Source organism: Amphibalanus amphitrite, unplaced genomic scaffold (genome assembly GCF_019059575.1).
Source record: "Amphibalanus amphitrite isolate SeventyFive unplaced genomic scaffold, NRLGWU_Aamphi_draft 000584F_arrow, whole genome shotgun sequence".
NCBI classification, from domain to species: Eukaryota; Metazoa; Arthropoda; class Thecostraca; order Balanomorpha; family Balanidae; genus Amphibalanus; species Amphibalanus amphitrite.
This window is the reverse complement of record NW_024882078.1, coordinates 19,986-39,158: the sequence shown is the minus strand read 5'-3', so window position 1 is coordinate 39,158 and position 19,173 is coordinate 19,986. Positions and strand designations below refer to the sequence as shown.

At 48.4% G+C, this 19,173-nt stretch overlaps 1 protein-coding gene across 1 annotated transcript in view; it reads right to left on the bottom strand.

Annotated features, from left to right (window-relative positions):
- Positions 1–18,705, bottom strand: part of LOC122394305 (dynein axonemal heavy chain 5-like) — an 87,912-nt gene extending 69,207 nt beyond the window's left edge. The window contains exons 1-24 of the mRNA XM_043391081.1: positions 18,530–18,705; positions 17,988–18,188; positions 17,581–17,777; positions 17,098–17,242; positions 14,615–14,809; positions 14,297–14,435; positions 13,879–13,991; positions 13,340–13,499; positions 10,417–10,595; positions 10,043–10,134; positions 8,835–8,946; positions 8,304–8,505; positions 7,709–7,944; positions 7,135–7,416; positions 6,680–6,813; positions 6,245–6,349; positions 5,779–6,019; positions 5,313–5,512; positions 4,942–5,106; positions 4,348–4,500; positions 3,794–4,001; positions 3,184–3,345; positions 2,735–2,835; positions 2,314–2,437 (exon numbers count right to left, since the gene is read on the bottom strand). Coding sequence (XP_043247016.1) covers positions 2,314–2,437; positions 2,735–2,835; positions 3,184–3,345; positions 3,794–4,001; positions 4,348–4,500; positions 4,942–5,106; positions 5,313–5,512; positions 5,779–6,019; positions 6,245–6,349; positions 6,680–6,813; positions 7,135–7,416; positions 7,709–7,944; positions 8,304–8,505; positions 8,835–8,946; positions 10,043–10,134; positions 10,417–10,595; positions 13,340–13,499; positions 13,879–13,991; positions 14,297–14,435; positions 14,615–14,809; positions 17,098–17,242; positions 17,581–17,777; positions 17,988–18,188; positions 18,530–18,691 — 4,008 coding nt within the window. The 5' untranslated portion in view covers positions 18,692–18,705. The remainder of the gene's footprint in view (positions 1–2,313; positions 2,438–2,734; positions 2,836–3,183; positions 3,346–3,793; positions 4,002–4,347; positions 4,501–4,941; positions 5,107–5,312; positions 5,513–5,778; positions 6,020–6,244; positions 6,350–6,679; positions 6,814–7,134; positions 7,417–7,708; positions 7,945–8,303; positions 8,506–8,834; positions 8,947–10,042; positions 10,135–10,416; positions 10,596–13,339; positions 13,500–13,878; positions 13,992–14,296; positions 14,436–14,614; positions 14,810–17,097; positions 17,243–17,580; positions 17,778–17,987; positions 18,189–18,529) is intronic.
- Between the last annotated feature and the right edge of the window lie 468 nt (positions 18,706–19,173).

Here is a 19,173-nt window from a genome sequence, read left to right as displayed (position 1 = left end):
GCTATTATCTATTCTGTTTTTACTGGCCTGGTGAATGGCGACTGATGTTGTCCGTGGATGGCACTGAAACAAATTTTGAGTGTCAACTGCCATGTAGTAGTACAGTGTTTTAATACAATGCTGAGGGCTGAAAGTTGTCTTGTTTAGAGTGGTGAAAGTTCAGGATATGCCAGCCACCATGGTGGGTCAGAGTTAATGTGTTGCAGTCAGTTCGGCTTCGGCAAGCACACGGATGGGCATACGCATCAAGACCTGCTCTGCCATACTTTCAGCCAATTTTACCTAGGCAAGTCTTTTCTTTTTTTCTGTCAAAAGCTATGACATTGTGAGTTTCAGTGCTGTGGCCTGTGTGTAGCTTTCAGGAAAGCAATTCTAAATAAAGCTCTGATAAAGTGCATGAAATCAGCAATGCAGCCCTCTATTACATTTTCTACAACATCTTACTTGTTCCTTGCATGGAGAGAAAAATGCAATGTTATGAATTCGTTTATTCACATAATTTGACAAGCATGCAGTTACCTGCTACTATCACTGCACAAAACAGAGCAGAAAACATCAGTTGATCAAACACAAGACACAACAGAAGTTTACAACATAGGCCTGCCGAACCTGCTTCCTCCCACCACAGTTGATGCCATTTCCTAGCCTGGCTTGATGTGAGCACTGAATAGCTGCTTTGTCTAATTACAGCTCACTACCATTGAACTTAAACTACTCTCTTTAAAGTAAGAGTGAGAGCGTTCAGTGTTCATAGCAGCTCGACAGACGACAGACAACAAACATCTTGACAAACCAACCAGTATTTGATTTGGCTAATGATTTATGTGCCTGTTGTATCATGGCCAAACTACTTTAACAGCAATAATCCCTGTTTCATCTTGATCTTGCTTTTAATTCCATTTGAACTCAGATCTTGAAACAATCATCTGAAGTGATATCAGATACTGGCTTCTGTTTCTCTTGAAAGCAAGTTAAAACAACAATGATAAACTAAGGCAGGAGATGTGAGTTGTGGCAGTAGATTTTTGATTCAACATATGTCAACCTTATATTGCTTGAGACCTCTGTGACAGACAAACAAATATTTATAGTTTTTTGATAGTTTGGATTCTTGGCTTGATTTAGCAGATCAGCTGTGAACCTTGGGCCTGTTCCAGCGCCTCCAGAATAAATTCTTGACTGGAGGCTCTACCAGAGGTTTTACTGGAGGCGCTGGAACGCAATCTGGAGATTTCTGGAGATTGGTGTCATAGATACCAAAAGAATGACGATTGTTCTCTCTTGAAACGCAAAATTTGTTTTCAATTTTAGTTAAAAAGATAAATAAAATTATAGCAATGTAATTTTCTTTACATTCAAGTTGTAAAATTATCAGTCAAATGTCCTTTGTTTACATTCGTGATTGTCACATGTGCGCCATAATTGTAGACCAGAGCCTCCAGAGAAATTTGGACCTCTCAACTCTCTGGAGGCTACTGGAGGTTTCTGGAGCTTTGGCGAGAGCTTTCTGGAGCTTTCTGGAGGCGCTGGAACGCTCTCTGGAGAATTCTAGAGCTTTCTGGAGCTTTCTGGAGGTTTCTGGAGGCGCTGGAACAGGCCCCTTGACTTTGAAATCACATAAATGTCATGGTACCCGAACGAATCCTCGCATGACATTTCTTCGTCCGCATTTCTTCGTCTACAAATCTTCGTCGGTGCATTTATTTGTCCATCAATGCTTACTCTTGCATATATTTGCGTTGAAGAAGAAATGCGAGCCGATTTTCATATACCCTGATGCGAGACAAAGTAATGCGATACGAATAAATGCCCTGACGAAGATTTGCAGACGAAGAATTGCGATACGAAAAAATGCCATAAGAAGAATTGTCCTGGAATCCTTTGTTGGCCATCATATATTGACCTTGATAAGATAAACGCATCATTCGCGCAATATTTGTCGCACTTTGATACCAAATTATTGCTTCCAAATGCCGACGTAAAGAAAACCTTTATGTGACGTCATAGAAACAGCGGAGTTCCCAAAAAGTAAACAAAAATAAAAGTCTTATATCTCGAAAACGGTTGAATATTTTCCGGTAAAATTTGGTAGATGTTCATTTTCGCTCTTTGTGATTCACGCTACATCACTTTTATGCCAATTCATTAACTTTTTTGAAGGTGGGAGGGTCCCTTTAATCAATCATACAAGCTGCTTAGGGTTATGTCTGTTTATCAAGTAAACGTTTGTCAACATGATATGTAAGATAAAAGGTCGTTTAACAATTCCGCCAGTGCAGCTGTTGAGCATGGTTTCCGTCTGTGCGAACTGACCATGTGGTCGAAGATGTCCCTCTGGTGGACGTGCACGGTGACGAGCGTCTCGTATTTGGTCCGCTCCATGCGGGTCAGATCGGCCGCCGTCCGGTCAATCAGGAGATTCAGCAGCTCCAGGAACCTGCCGCACGGCACAGGACAAACAGCTCGATACCTAGCGATAGTCAGGGTTTGGAGGTCAAATCGATCTGGTTTTAGAATTTAGATGCCCGTAATAAAAATGTGTTTTTCTTATTAATCGAATACCCGGCTATGATCAATGACACCACTCATCTGAATCACTTGAAATATTAGACGAGACATCGTTAGTCATAGAACTAACTTACAGTCTTTCGGGTAAGGGAAAAACAAGAATTTGAAGCACTTTACGATCAGTAACCATATACAAATCGGTCGGTGAATTCCGAGCCCGGCCCACCTGTTGTTGGTGTCGGACATGATTTTCCGGTCGAACCGGGCCTGGCCCAGTGCCATCTCCGCGTCCCGGGTCCAGATCATCTGAATTCCCAGGATGCCCACCTGGAACACCGTTCAACTGATTCGTCCGATACACCGACTTGCAAGCTGAGGTAACGCTGCTGATTGATCAGCTGTTTCACGATCTACCGCAAACCATCCCAGCAACAAACAAATGCCGGTTTTGGGGCCAGTAAAACGCATTAAACCCACGCCAAACATGTGGTTCATGACTCCTTGCCGTGACATGATAATGTGCATTTCAGTTTCACGCTCTCAGGAAACACGCTAGACATGCTATTTTCCCCATACCTCAGTAAACCCGATGAAGATAATGTTATGCAACCCATAGAGCAATGAAGTAGCTCCTAGAAGAAGACATGAAGAGTCCGAGCTCTGTGCGTCCCTCACCTGGGCCGGGAAGCTGTCCAGGAAGTTGAGTACGTTGATGGTGGCGTCCTGCAGGACAAAGTGCGCCTGTCGTATGATGGCGTGAAGCGACTGCTGGGCCATCTTCAGCAGACTCATCAGCCACACCTCGACGCTACCATCGGCCCGGACCGGCTTCTCCAGCTGCCGCAGACGGAGGCGAGAGGGTCCGGGGACGGGTCATGCAAGAGCCAAACACAAGGGTGGATATGCAGAAATAATGTGACGATTTAAAAAGATGGATAGGTGCACAATCGACGTGCCTTTTTGACGAGCTCCTAAAAGATGTCTCGAGCCACGGGAAACAGGACTACAGAGTCGATGGATCTTTCGTGTCGACTCCGAATTCGACTCCGTCTAGTCGTCTAGCTCCTAAAATGTTTCCAATAAAAATGACCGTTACGTACCGAGTTAATTGAGGCTGGCAAATCACACAGCTAGACCTTAATTTAATCACTTAACTATCACTTAATTTTGAAGACCAATGCACTATCGATTGTTTCTGCTAGCACAGTCATTTGAACACTCCGTTTTCTGATGTCCGACACTCCCAAGCCCCCCCCCCCTCCCAAATTGCCCTGGAGCCACTCACGTGGATCGTCTCTCCCTCGCTGGAGATGACGGCCAGTATTTTATCGTAGTCTGAGTCGTGGAACTTGACCGACTTTGTGTTGTCGAAGATGCTCATTAGGTGGCTCTGGATGGTGTGAGAGTCGGAGGCCTGGCCGAGGATCTCCAGCAGGGCCGGGTCCGAGACGAAGAAAAAACGAGGAAACAGCACGCGCTTCTTCTCCAGATAGCTGGAGAGATGGAAACAATGGAAAGTTAAAAGTTGAGTGTTGACGGTAATGGATGACAATCACCCGTTTAGTCGTTTCCATACTCAGGATAGTCAAGTCCTCCGCAACCCCACTCCGCAACCCTTGGGTCCGGGCTGGACAGGTAGCTTTAGCCCATGCGGGCGGCCCAACAAAACAAAACCAAATGCAAATGGATGACAAAGCGGGTAAATACAATACAAAGGAAAACTGTAAGGTTGTCATCCAGCCTCAAATACCAGCAATTAAGCCCATATTTCTCATGTGACATTCATTCATATTCCATACAACGGCTATAAAAAACGCCAACAGTGACAAAGGCACTGACCCTGAGAGGGACTTTTGGCAGAGCTCGAGCTGCTCCTGCAGGTGCGGCAGCTGCTGCTTCAGCGACTCCTCGCCCACGCAGCAGCTGACCACGTTCGGCACCTCGTGCGCCCGGTGCATGATCCGCTGCCACGAACGGTCGATTATGTAGAACCTGCAAACGCAACGCAGCATCGTTAACTCCGATCCATCAAAATGCTCCTACTATTGTGTGGAACACGAGATTCAAACGAAACATGGCACCTGTCCTAGACGGTATGCAGACGGTAAAATTCATAAAAGTTGAATTACAAATCATGTAACGAATGAATTTGCGTGTTAAGTGGAACCCGAAGCTGGAATAATCACAAGTTAAATTAGACCCCGCTGTAATAGCTCCACTAATTAGTCTTGAAGCCACAATATATAGACGCACGCGGCTGGCTAAACTAAGCGGAAAGTCCCTCAAAATTCCAACGGTATCCACACTGCAGTGCATACCCGAAGCCTGTTTGAACTGTCCGTTTTGAGGAGTGACTCCTCAATGAGGACACTCATTGTCCTCAATGAGGACACACTGACACTGACACCCAGGTCCTTCCGGAGCCGCGCTCACCGTTTGGCCTCTTTGGGCAGCTGTTTGGCGATGTCACCCCCAACAAACACCGCTTCCAGGTAGACCCAGAGGTTTTGCACGAACAGCCACCGCTCCAGAACCTCGTTTGTGTTCGACAGGTCGGCCAACCAGTTCTGAATCTGCTTACGGAACGGCGCATTGTACCTGCGGTCGAAACACTTTGATGAGATGGTGAAGCACAAACCTAGCTCCGGATTTAGGAGCCAAAATGGAAGCTCATGAACTGGATGTGGTTCAGCACATCTGTATTGACACGTCATGCGAAACAAAGTGGTGATAGGATTTTTATCATTCAGAGACGGAGCACCGCCCTGGGGCGGATTCACCCGTCCCACACAACTCAGTATCACCTGTTGGAGAGCAGCGATCCGAGCACCATCAAGCTGTCCTCCAGCTGACCGATGATCTCCGCCGTGTTATCGCCCCTCAGCAGCAGCTCGCCGCGACTTTTGAACGTCATGAAGCTGAGCTCCTGGGCAGACCACTCGGTGGTGACCTGCCGCAGCTTGGCCTCGATGTCACGCTCCTTCACCGCCGAGATGCAGATGTCCTGTCGACCGAGGGGAGAGGGTTAGAGGGAGGAGAGCGTAACCTATTGGACGGATAAACATATAAAATCGATATAAAATCCCATAAAATCGATGGATGTAGAGCGCTGGATCACATATACTTACGGAAAATTGCCGTAATTTCTTGATCTCATGCAGTAAATACCGAACTAAGTTTGGGTGGCTTGAATTTGTTTCTGCATGATGCACGATGACGGTATCTCAAATGTTCTAACAAAAATAATCAGTCGTCAGTCGAATGACGCACCTCGATGTCCTCCTTGTACTGCAGCAGCGGCGCCATCAGGATGTCCTTGAGGCAGAAGCCGTCGCTCTCCACATTGTACTGGTACTTGGAGACCTCCGAGAGACGCTGCCAGTGACGCGGCTTCATCGCCTTGTTGGCCATCAGCTCGATCAGTGGACACATGTCGTTGAAGTCGTCGATTGTTTTCTTCAGCGCGTTAAACGCCGGCCACTCCTTCAGGCCCTTGGGCAGCTTCCGACACCTGTGGGAATGTGCTGTTGTTAAAAGCCTGGCGCAAAACAGACCGCTTGTAATAGTAGTTCAGATTTTTATGTAAACAAACGAATATCGAGGTTGAACCATCTGTGCTGTGCTCGATTTTGTGTACAACACCAATGTTCACATGGCTACGGCATTCAAGATGCGAGCTGTTATAACGATGTGAACGTAGCAATCCTACAAGTTAAGACCACCGCAGGTCACATACCTGTTTTGGAACTCCATGAGTTCGTTGTTTATTTCCTCGATGTTGACCTCTTCCCAGAGGATCTCGTAGTAGCTGCTCACTCGGTCAATCACCTCGTTGTATAGTCTGAAAACAGGGATGGTCTGTTACCAAGGACAGATATTGGACAGGTGTGAAGACCACGGATTATTTAGATATGGCGTTTGCAGTTGAAATAGCCGGTCCTAACAACGCAAGTATTTTATTCTTTCACTAAATATTCGTCGAAATAGCCACAATTCATTTCTTTATACCAAACAACGCTACATTTTCATTTTACCATCACCACACACAACTCACGAAACACGCAGTGACTGCTAAGCTTTCATGGTAGCCGAGTTTGGACGACAATGCCGCGTAGAGCGCCGCCAATGTTTTACGGATTGTCAATCGCCACGGATCAGCCAGCGTCCCCACCTGTACAGTTTCTGCAGCAGGTTGAGCTCCTTTTTTATCTGTCCGAGGATGGGGTACTCCTTGTGCTCCAGTCCGATCAGCTCCTCGCCGCTGGTGTAGATCTGGTGCCGCCGCCACAGGCCGTCGAAACGGTTCTACCGAAGAAAGATACCGGTTGCCGGAAAGAGCGAAATGGGCGGCACATGAGATCTCGGGTCGCTGGCAAAACGCTTGTAGTCAGATTATTCCGATTATTCGTTGCTATCTAACCAGCGGAGTCGTGTTTTATCATGCTAAAACTATTTAATTTCGTTAGTAGTTAACACTTTCGCAGCCAAGCGATACCTTCACTGCAGCAAAATGATCGAAAGTCATCGAACAGTTAAAACTTGCGAATAACTATGTACCTTCTATCGCTAAATACCGCCTCCACCAGCATTCTGCGGTGATACATACACCACTCCCTCTCCTCCTACCTGGAAGAGCTGCATCCGATCGGAGGCCTCGCGCGGCTCCAGTCCGGGCGACATGGGCCCCTGGCGCCGGTAGTCGGCACAAAACTGGCGCACGTCGCGCTCGAACTGCGCCAGGTTGCGCACCAGCTCGCCGCGGAAGTGCGGCTCCACGGAGCGCAGCAGCGACTGCACCTCGGCGGCGTGGCTCTGCACGCGCTGCCAGGTGTAGCGCAGAGTGTCCACGGCGTCTGCGTCCTCCCGGCTGGAGGGCTGGCCGAACTTGGCCAGCACCAGCAGACTCTCCTGGGAATATTCAGCACAGGGGACGCGGTGGCGTGACACATTACACACTATGTAGGAAAGTGAATTTCAAAAGTTTACCTTTTTCTACTGATGACCATCACGTAATTAACAAAAAAGGACATTACTTAACAAAAAAAAGAAGACAGAAATCACGTTAAATTACATTTGCAATTCAATTTCCGAGTCTAACGTATCGCACAATCAAAGAGATGCGAGGCATTTACAATGCTTAATACATTCTCCGCCCGTCTTGCAGACCGAGCTTCTCAACCCCTCCAGTCCGCCGTCTCACCTCGATGGGCTCAATGGCCCTGTCCGTGTCGATCTCCATATCCCGGACCCGGCGCAGCACCTCCATGGCGGCGCGCACGTCCTCCAGGTCACTGATGGGCTGCGCCAGTCTCCGTGCCTCCTGTGTCAGGTGTGCCATCAGGCGGGCTGTCTGGCGCCGCTGCTGGTCTCGGCACGCCTCGCCGTAGCGCGCCAGCCAGCCGCGGGCCTCGGACATCAGCCGCCGCTGCAGCTGGACTGGACGACACGGGAGGGGGCGGGTACTGGTCAGGGTACTGGGACAGGGACGGTGCAGGTCATGGGACTAGCCGTGGATCTCATACACAGCCCGGTCCTGCAGGTGATGCTTAAAAACTCACAGTCACGCTCGGCATCGAATCGGGAAACATACCAACGACTATCGCCGTGTTTCATCTTCGGAGTTTTCTTCATTTCTTAAAAACATCATGCTTTTTTCAAACGTCCGGCTATTTACCTATTCGTGGATACGATGATCAGTTTCCATGTTTAGCCTTTCAAGCATAGTCATACGCTACCTCAGCCGAGCACCCCATTAGTCCTCCACTATGTACAGTTTCCATTGGTTCGGCGCTGACCTGTGCAGATGACCAGCGCTCCCACGCGGCTGGTGGCCGGTTTTTCGGCCAGCTCTGCCTCGATGTCCTTGTAGCGCTGCATCTCTGTCTCGAACTCGATCAGAGAGGGTCTCCGTCGAGTGACGGCCTTCATGGTGGCGCGTCGGTCCATCCGCCAGAGGTGGTGGTACGGCTCCCAGCCGGCCAGCAGGTCGGCGAAACGCTGCAGGCGACACGGGCCACGTCAAACAGGACGAGTCGGGTAGGTGACGGGCGAATGAAAAACTCGCGTAAAATACTCACCCGTCTTTACGTCTTAGCTCATTCTCCCTGCGTCGAACTGGGTGGGGCGGGTAATATACGGCGGGATGGGTAAAATAAATGAGATGGATGGAAGAGGACGAGACTGGCGCGTGAAACAGGATGGGAGGGGGCAGATACAAATGTAGATACCGCTCAGCAAACAGATTGGATCTGGATGAACCCTTACTCCTCACCTAAGTGCCACCCTCACCAATCGCGTGTTGACGAACCAGTGACCACAGCCCTCACCAGTCGCGTGTTGTGCAGACAGTTGGCCAGCAGGGCGACCAGCTTCACCACCTCCTTGTTGTCGTGGACGTAAGAGTAGTAGTTCTTGTGTTTGGCTTGGATCTCACGGTATCTGCAAGAATGATTTGTTTTGAAGCCGATGACTTATAGAGACTTGAGGCTGAGCACTAATCCAATTTTATCGTTTCTGGTTATCCCTATTTAGATTCAGTGCAAGTCAGGAAAACAAGCGGTTCTTTATCTACATATAACCAGTATAACGCCTTTTGGGGCGACTAACGCAAGGCCATGGAGCGAGCGAGAGGGTGGGCCTTGCACGTGCGAAATTTCGAGGGGTACCTCCAACTGACTTGTGCACGGCACCTTAAAAACCGGTCTCTAGTGATGTGCCAAATTTGAGCACAATTGGCCCAGCCAATCTCGAGATCTGGAAGCGGCACCCTGCACGTGCGCACGTGCAAAATGGGTCCCAACTGACTTGTGCAGTGTGCGCGGCACCCTACTAACTGCTCCGTAACCGTGTACCAAATTTGAGCGCAATCGGTCCAGCCGTTCTCGAGATCTGGAATCGACCCCTGCACGTGTGTACGTGCAGCAGCACCCCAACTCTGGCACATGGATATGCATTGCCTAATGGGTGCCTACCTACATGCCAACTTTCAGCGCAATGGGCCCAGTAGTTACCGAGATATTGCAACTATTACAAAAGTGACACCTCTTCGTTTTGCACGTGGCACGTGCATAAGGGGTCATCCACATTCCACATGCATCGGGAATAGTCCAATACTTGGTAGAAGGAATGAAGCTACCCTACAAAAAATTACCGCATGTAAATCGGTCCAGTGGTTGCTGAGATATAAGCGTCGCAAAAGCGTCGGCTCATATTCAGAAATTTCCGTTAATCTAAGGAAAGATTACGCTCGCTTTGCTTGCTCCGTAACCACTAGAGCTGTTAGGTAGATGCTGGTATCATTTACGCCCTAAAAAAGAAGATATATAAATAAACTGAAATTTTAAACAAATAAAATATGAATAAAAATACATCAATAAATCAAAAGATATCATCAATGACCTGCACAATCACAAAGGATCTTCTCCGACTCCTAGGACTCATCTGTCCACCCCACATAATGCAGTTGGCCGAACATTAAAACCCGGAACAGCTGGGTAGGAAGGCTAATCCACGCTCGGGTGTCAGGCAGACTCACTGAACTGCCTTCTGGAGCTGGGTGCCCCAGCGAGACTTGGGCGGCTCGGGACCGACCGGCAGTGGTGGCGGAAGCTCGGCGTTCGAGGGCACCTGCCAGCGAAACTGAACACTCGCATACTCCCATCTCTAGATCAATGGTTCCAGCTTGTCACTGTGATTGCTAAGAGACGCAGGTTAGAACATCCATAAGAGCAACTCCGTTCGAGGTAATTTCTATTAAGTGCAATATTTATCGCTGAGATAAATAGCGCATGAATCTCAGTGTTTAACGAGCGTGCCACTTCTTTGCATGCTGTTTAAAACCTTCCTAAAAAAGATATACGTTACCGAGCACAGCCCTCAAACGCATTGGTGTATCCGCGGCTCCCCTACCTTGTGTTTCTTGTGTCGGCACCACTGTCCGACGCCCTTGCCGACCGACAGTATGATTTTCCCGGCCCTGACGAGTGTCTCCTGGACCTGGTCCAGTGTGGGGGAGACCACCACATGTGGCACGTCCAGGCTGGCCTCGACACTGAACACGGCCGGCTGCTCGGGCGTCAGCAGTGACACTGGGTGGTCGTCCAGGGGAGAGGGTCAGAGGGGTAGGGATGAGATTCTGATGGGGCGGTCCAGTATGACCGCAATACCGTTCCACACAATCTGCCGGTGTAGCTGTAATGCCGAGACGAGGCGCCAGAATTACGGAGCATTAAAAAGACAGACTTTCGTCCCGGTCTCCGGTTCAGATGTTGGCATAACATCTCAACTCAGACGGGCTCGAAAGTCCGACGGCGCTAACATCCGTTATGCATTGTTATACTTCTACTCGTAGATGTGCACGATAAGGTCAAGAGGTCGCTGGTTGCCAAGCCATTGCGGGATTACATAACACATAAGACAACAGTAGTAGCGAATGCGAACGTTCGCTACTATACCAAAGAGCCACTAGGTCCACCATCATAATTCGAACACTTCACGCATAACATCCACACAGACAGCTACGACACGAGACAGTACAATACAAAACAGCATCGGCCTTCCCACAACATAACATGGATTAACGGTACAACACCGATACAAAATACGACACAAACACATGTTACAACGCTGATACAAGGCACGACATTGATACACTTATGCAAGGGCTCAAGCTACGTTTTATCTCGGAAGATCAATTACTATTTAATGTCGTGTCTTCCAGAAAGTAGCTAAGGGAACGGTGGGGTAAGCCTCATCGCAGGGATTCGAGATGCCTGAAAACGACAGCATACAGGGTGATAGGTGCTAAGAGAACGGAGGGAAAGAGAGCCGATGTATTTTTCACCAGCTATATCGACACCTTTTTTTAAACCCCACATTTGTTCTCCCGTGAAGTTCAGACAAGTTATTAAGAAACCTTCAAAAAAGGTACAGACACTCGATTTTTCTCAAGTTTGTCTATCTTGGCAGATCAAGAAATGCCAGAGCAAGCTTACGAACACACAAATTTGATCAGGATCGGACAATTGGACACTTCTAAAAAGAGATCTTTCATGCTTTCCGGAAATTCACCGGAGAACAGATGTGGGGTTTAAAAAAAGGTGTCGATATATAGAAGCATAGGCCATATCAAAGGAAATACTGGCTCCGTGCATGGACTTGACGCAATAATTCACTGACACACAAACGAGAAGAGGTAGTCCCTTTTATAAGCATGCAGTGTCTCATGTACGATTTGAAACAAATAAGAGAGATTATCCATTAAAAGTTTTGTTTTATTTGTGAATGCTGTCCATTGAATATCCTTTCGATAAAATGATCTTATTTTGCAAAACAGATCACCCTGTTCGAGTACTCCACTCAAATTACCAGCGGCGAACCAACTTTACCTATCCCTTTTTGTATGTTCAATTTGATGCTTCTTTAAGTCCTTTACCAAGGTAAACTCACTTTTATACCAGACATGCTATGCTCTTACTTGATACATTAACCGGAATGGGAATATGAGCTGCAAGTGCAAAATGTGCGCATATTGCAGAATGAAAGCAAAGTTAAAAAATCCCATCGGAAAATCTGTGACACGATTTAACTTCACCGTGAGCATTCACGTTTTATTCAAACGTCCCTCAGTTTCTTCTACAGAGGCGTCGTATATCTGCCTTTGATTCGACAGGTTAAATTAATACGGGCGCCTATGCCGTTTTAAATTTGGCGAGAGGACGGATTAGCAACACTGGCAATACAGCTCAACTTACGGATCCGCACTCTTCTAAACGCATCTGGAAAAGGGTGGTGCACAATGATGGGCATTGAACACGGTAAAAGATGTCCTTTGTGGGTCAAAATGCTTTGGAAATTGCAGAATGTTGAGTGTAGTTGAAAGAAAAACGTAGTCAGTGATATAACAATGTCATTACTGGTTGGGGCATAAAACATATTTTGACATCGTAAGGTCAATGTCTCAAACTCGAATCAATCCATTGAAATTTTTTATTTACCACTACCAAGAGCTCAATAATGAGTACAAGCTTATAACTGTATGATAAAGTTATTTTGAAACGGTTTGAACATGCAAGAAGCCAAATGTATATAAGTATTTCAACCCTTTCACTAGGAAATTGCCTCAACCAAACTATAAAAAAAAACAATAAAAGATGTTAACGATTTTCCTAATTTTTTTTATGTGCATAAAGTTCATCGTGTACCTACCAAATATTAGGCCTTTTGTAAAACACTAGTGAGGATACAGAATCTAAACGCACATGCGTAAGAACACTCCAGTCAGACTAATAACTCATCTATCCATCGCAAATCAGGTTATATACAATTGATTAGTGATGCTTTATTGTACATTGCTTGCAACTTTTATACGACAGCACATATAAACGCATATTGTACAGCGAGATGACTATGTAGCTGCCGGAACGCATTTGTAACTAACCTGACGTGTCTTCTATCGCAGCTGCGTACGAATCCATTTAAACTTTATTTTCAAACAACGATGATATCAGTGCTAAGCTTGGCCTTTACTTTTAAGAACATGTTACGTACCGATTATTACCGGTAAAGAATGCGATGAATTTAATTTTTCATTGAGTGCTACATAATCGGGTAGGGCATTACTGCATGGTTTGCGGTCACATATGACGAAAAAAAGGAAAAGCGAGCGTCCAGTCCTGTACCAACGACCCGAGGGCAGCCATCGTTTAAAAAGATCAATGCCGCAATTGGGTAAAGCATCATGACCAGAATGAAATACTTCAGACCTAAATAATAAAACGACCGACATTCCTATACCACTACCTCTCCCCTAGGCGTTATTCCCTGTACTCACAGGTTCCCTTTTCCACCCAGGAGAGCCGTTTTCGGAGCGCCTCCAGTGCCACCTTTGTGGCCCGCAGCAGCACCTCCAGCACCTTCCTGTGGTAGAGGCGGCGCAGCTCCTTGCCGGCCCGCTCCATCCGCTGGCGCATCTCCTTCCGACGGCGCTCCAGCTGCGTGGACAGCAGTGAAAGGTGCGAGACGGTTCAGGGCGTCACTAAGCTTTGGTATGTGCTGGACTCAAGAAGCATTCGTTTTCAAGTAAGTGATTAGCGAGAGCAATTATAACGGATGGCTAATGAAGCGAGTCTTTTTCATGCATTATCAACGTGCAGATAAATATGCACCAGTCCGATACATCGCAAGTGACGTAGTGCTTGTTAACGCCTGATTTTTTTTTTTGCGTTTATGCCTGATGAGCGTCAATGTTTTAAGTTGACGAATAATCATCTGCTGTTCAACTCTCCCACACTCAAAATGGCAACTAGCACCGGCAAGCTAGCAGCAGCGATACATCTACCAAGGTGACCGGCCCTGTACTGAGTCACTGACCTCCTGCGGGGTGACGGCCCGTGCCGTGCTGCGGGAGGTGCCCAGTTCTGACCCGGCCGGGGGGATCGGGGTGGACGGGCCTGACGGGGGCTGCGCCAGAGAGCTGGCTGACGCTGCGGGAAGGAATTAATACCATGTCAGAAAATACAAACGCGTGTGGGAGGGGTACGTACGTACATGCAATAATACAACATGCTTGTTGGGACATTGGATGGGACCAGCGAAACTCGTAACAATTTTCTTAATCCCTTCAGCTCAGAAACAGATACCTTCCAAGACGCAGGTAACCAGGTGTTACCAAGAAAGAAACTTTCGAACATAAGAAAAGAGCCTAAGACCGAGATGCAGCGGCAGTTGACAGCACCTCTGAACCGCCTGGCTCCGGCCCAGGACACCCTACACACGACACCCTACTCACATCCAGTGCCGTCCGACTCGCCGTCGGTCTCGACAAAGCCGCTGGAGGACTCCTCGGCGCGCGTGGGATCGTGTTGGTGCACGAGCTCCACCAGCTCCTGGACGCCCTGCTCTATGGTGCCGCTCAGGCTGTCCAGCTCCTGTAATCAGGCGCAGAATATGTACAGGGTGTTGCAGGTAAATTGGGAATTTTCAGACCTAATTTCAACATGCTATTAATACGGTGAATGAAAACACAGAAAGTTGAAACTTCGCACGTGTATTGTGTCATGTACGCACAGCCTTGTCACTCGATGTGACCGCCGTCGGCGTCCCGCACCCTCTCGAGACGGCGCCGGAAAGCGGAGCACGCGCGCCGGGCCTCGTCCTGGTCAATGGTGCTGACTGCCTTCCTGATGGCCTTCTTCAGGTCAGAAACGTTGGCAGGAGTGGTCGAGTTGGACTTTTGTTCTACCACGCCCCACATCCAAAAGTCGCATGGATTCAAATCAGGCGAGTTGGAGGGCCATATGTCCTTGGGTACATATAGGGGGATCATCTGGCTCAGGAAATCTTGCACCCTCTGGGAAGCATGTGCTGGGGCGGAGTCTTGCACCAGCATGACTTTGCTCAAGTCATAGTATTTCATCATCCAGGGGATGAAAGACTCCTTCAGGATGGTCAAATACGCGTCAGTGTCGATCATCACACCAGCAGGCATGAAATGGGGCGGCATTATGCGGCCATCACTTGCGACGGCCCCGAACACCATTACTGATGCCGGATTTTTGCCTTTCATCACGGGAGCCACTTCATCAGGGCTGTAGGCGATAGCCCGCGAGTTCCTGCGGTTGGCGACCTCTTCTACGATGAACTTTTTCTCATCGACAAATACTCTGACGTCACTCCCGAGGTGCTTGAGGAGATTGAGGACCTTCGGTGCCCTCTCCCTTCGTATCGCTCTTGCTGGTTCGGTCAGGAGGCTTCGTCGTTTTCTGGTAAACGACTTCATCCCGAGGTCCTCTCTTACGGCTCTCCTGATGGTGCTCTTGCTCACGTGACGGGCACGCGCAAGCTTGTTCATCGAGGTCCTCGTTTTGGCCTGTATCGAGCGTTTCAAGCCGCTCAGGAATGTTGGTATCCGTTTTCGGTCACTGCGAGGTGTGTGAGAACGTCAAGCGACATCCCCTCCAGCTCCTACAGTCGCGATAGTTCGGTACACGGTAGACTTTGGGTACCCAGTTAAACTTAGTATTAGAGATTGCAATCCCGGAACGTTTTGCCAATCCCGGGATCCCGGAAGTTTTTATTTCGGGATCCCGGGATCCCGGGATCCCGGTCTAGTCACTAAAGGTCGTAAGAATAATTTCCTACTGACATATTTTGCGTCTTTTAGCTTACCACAAACAAAGAGGCAACCAAAAGCCATCCTTAGATCATGTCATTTGCATTAAAAACGATTGAATTTGCGAAGGAAACGTTTCGATTTGATTAGCATTTATTCCCAATTGGCCTTTATAAAACTGCGCGTCGACCAGTGCGTTTACTACCTCATCTCGTCATTAAGACGGCCGTTCCAGCACATCCACGCCTCACTCACTCTTCGTCTACGCTACTCGTATTTAGCGCGACAGTTTTAAGTCATTGCTGGTAGGTCTGTCTATTTTAAAACCCGCGACCAGTGTACGCCAAATTTGGCAGCTCCCTATTTCACAATGTTTTCAAGACGTCGTTTGGTCACTTCACCTCCTTCCGGTTCTACTTTCATCACTAATGTCTCTAAGACTTTGCTCCAAAGTCGCTTTGAGGGCAGAGTCACTGACTGGGAGAGCTCCACTCTACCGTCTTCTACGTTTAAATCAGTGAGCTCTGCCGTCACTTGCGTGACATCTGTGACATCTTTCTGCGACACGAGCTCAAAGACTGTCTTGATGACCTCTTTTGTTCCGGCCACGCACGGACAAGTCAGATTCGCTGAACGATCCGTGATCCTGATAAAGATGTTGCAGCACTGATGCTGCATTTTTTTTTTTTTTTGGCGTTCGGGACCCTTTTTCGTACACATTTAAGCGGCTTGTCCGCTGTGGGTGATACCCGGGAGCTACCAACACGGTCAATTGTGGACGGCCGATGCGGGGTGCCAGCTAAATTGTTTCTCTGCTTTATGTCACGCAGCACTATGAACAGTGTAAACAAGACTCGTGCAGCGGCTATATTCTTTTTATGATGAAAAACTGATTTTTTTCGGGACCCCGGGATTGGCGGAAGTTCGGAATCGGGATCGGGATTAAAATCCCGCCGGGATCCCGGGTTCCCGATCCCGGGATTGCAATCTCTACTTAGTATGTCCTTCGCGCTCTGTCCGGCGCGAACTAACTCACCAATCGTTTCCCTCCGACGCTGCTCCATGACTACGCGATATGTTAGGATTAAAATTTCAATATCAAATGAAAAACAATTGTTCAAATTATATTGTGTCAAATTTCCATGATGTTCCTCCGCATACCAATTTTTTTGTAAGGTCATGAACTTAGTCCCAATTTATCTGCAACACCCTGTATATCGGACATATCTTGGACATATCTTGGCAGATCGGACATCTTTGCAAAACTGTCCGACAATTGAGCAGGACGTTGGTTTTTCAATAGAAAACAAAAAACAAATATGAAGCAATAGTCAATGAACTCGAAGATGCGTAAGATTTATGACCGTCCGTCAATTTATAACAGTGAATGTGGGGTATTTGTGGGAAAGGTAATAGTGACACAGGCAGTTGGTAATGAGATACGAGTACACAAGTGATATGTTTCCCGAATCCCTCACCTGCGCCGAGTGGACGCACAGTTTGTATGTGCGCACGAGGAAGTCGTCCAGCGTCCACGGCTTGTCTCCGGGCAGTGTGTACAGCCGCACAGAGTACATCCGTCCGAGGGTGTCCTCTATCCGACTGCCGTGGATGTCCACCAGTCTGTGTGGGAGCGGGGGTGGACGCAGTTATAGGCGGTAAGCGGCAGCGGCGGCGGAGAGATGTGTGGCATGAATAGATTGATGCACGTTTCAAGCTTGTTTGCGCGGTGTTTGAGATAGGTAGCAAACCAAATCACGTAGATGCGCGTCATATTCATTCAATGGAGTATACGGAGAGCGCACTGAAAGAACATACATGTCTTCCCAAACACACTCTTCCTATCTACACACCGCATTTTGGACGGTGTAGTGTATTGACATCGCGTCCACTCTCCACCCCTTCTTGTCTCGATACACCCTAACACCGACACTCTTTCTCCCTCATTCATCCCACCTTACCTCACAATGAGCACCTCCAGTTGCCGTACCGCCTCTCTGATCTCGGCCACGGTCGGCCCCAGTTTGCCAGAGGTCCATGTGAGGCGCGCCAGCCGCGTGTCCAGCATTGTTCGCACGTGCTGCACGTGCGGCACCAGCAGCGGCTGCAGGCTGGGCACCACCCGGCCGCGCACCGCGCTGAAGTACTCCAACAGGTCCTGGAGATTGCCGGTCACCGGTGAGTTTAATGCATGTCCTCCACTTTTGAGTTTCTCCCACCAGCCAGATTGTATCTGCACTTCGATTTTTTTTTGTGTCGACTGTGCCGAATAGCATGCCTGTTATCGCTTTTCTTTCCCTGAATATTACACTAAGAATAATATATTGCTGTCAATGCATATACAGAACGTCACCAAGCACCCCGTTACCTGTACAGAGTTGGCAGAATCCACCAGGTACTGTCGGCGAGAGAGGAGGGCGCTGGCCACGATCGGCACCGGCAGACCCATGCGCAGGATGACCTCGATCTCCCTGAGCAGCACGCGGATCTCGTGGCTGTAGTTGAGCCGCAGCTCGTCCCCCTCCTGGATCACCACCGGCCACGCCAGGTGACGCTCGATGTACAACACCTGGCGGTCGGTCGGCTTCGGTGAGGGATACATGATGCGTGTAACAATCTAACGAGAGGCAGTACTAATGACAGGTCTGCCATTGCCGTACGAATTACTTCATTTACATATATGGTGCGGTTTATTTGTAAGGATGGATACGGCGTTTGATCGACATCTGACACGAATATATGGACAGGAATAAGGAAAATCCAGCTGATCTTCGTTTCAAATTTATCAGATTGAACTAATTTTGCAGCTACTTTACAATCACGGCATTATAATCATCACTATCCGTTATATGTAATCATCCGGCCCCAGTATCAGCCCCCCCCCCCCCCCCGTCTCCGGCCCGTACATACATTTCTGTCCATCCAGGCCTGGTGCAGCAGGTGCTGCAGCCTCCACAGGCACACGGCCAGCTTGTTGTAGCGCCGCACGGCCCGCTTGGTCTCCGTGAGCGCCAGCAGCGCCGGGTGGTGACGGATCACCTCCATCGGCTCGCTGAGCCGGCGGTACAGCATCCGCGCCCAGCGCAGCTGACCTGCCGAGAGACACAGCGAAAACTGTGACAGACCGGCCGGCCAAACTGGTGGAGTTAGGTCGTGTATGGATTTTGGTTCTTGGCGTGAAAATCAGGGCGGCACTATTTTTATTACTTGCAGGCCTAAAATTGTTTGTCATTTGTAAAAAAAAAACACGAAAATTTTACGAGATCATGCTATAAATGTTTCGCTAGGAACAGGGTAGACCAGTTTCATTATCCGTGAATATTTGACCATTTTTATGGCGTTACATGATTTAATACAGCGGAGCCCGTTTCGGTGGCTCAGCAGTGGGAAATACGCCAGACAGCCGCATAGATCCCACTCCACCATCCGTTTGATCGATAGCTAAAACGAGCAACCAGCAGAACCCAGCACGGCGGCGTCCCACGGCCGGCGAGACGGGGAGCAAAGGCAGCTGGAGGCGTACGAAACCGATAAAACGAAGGACAGACACATGA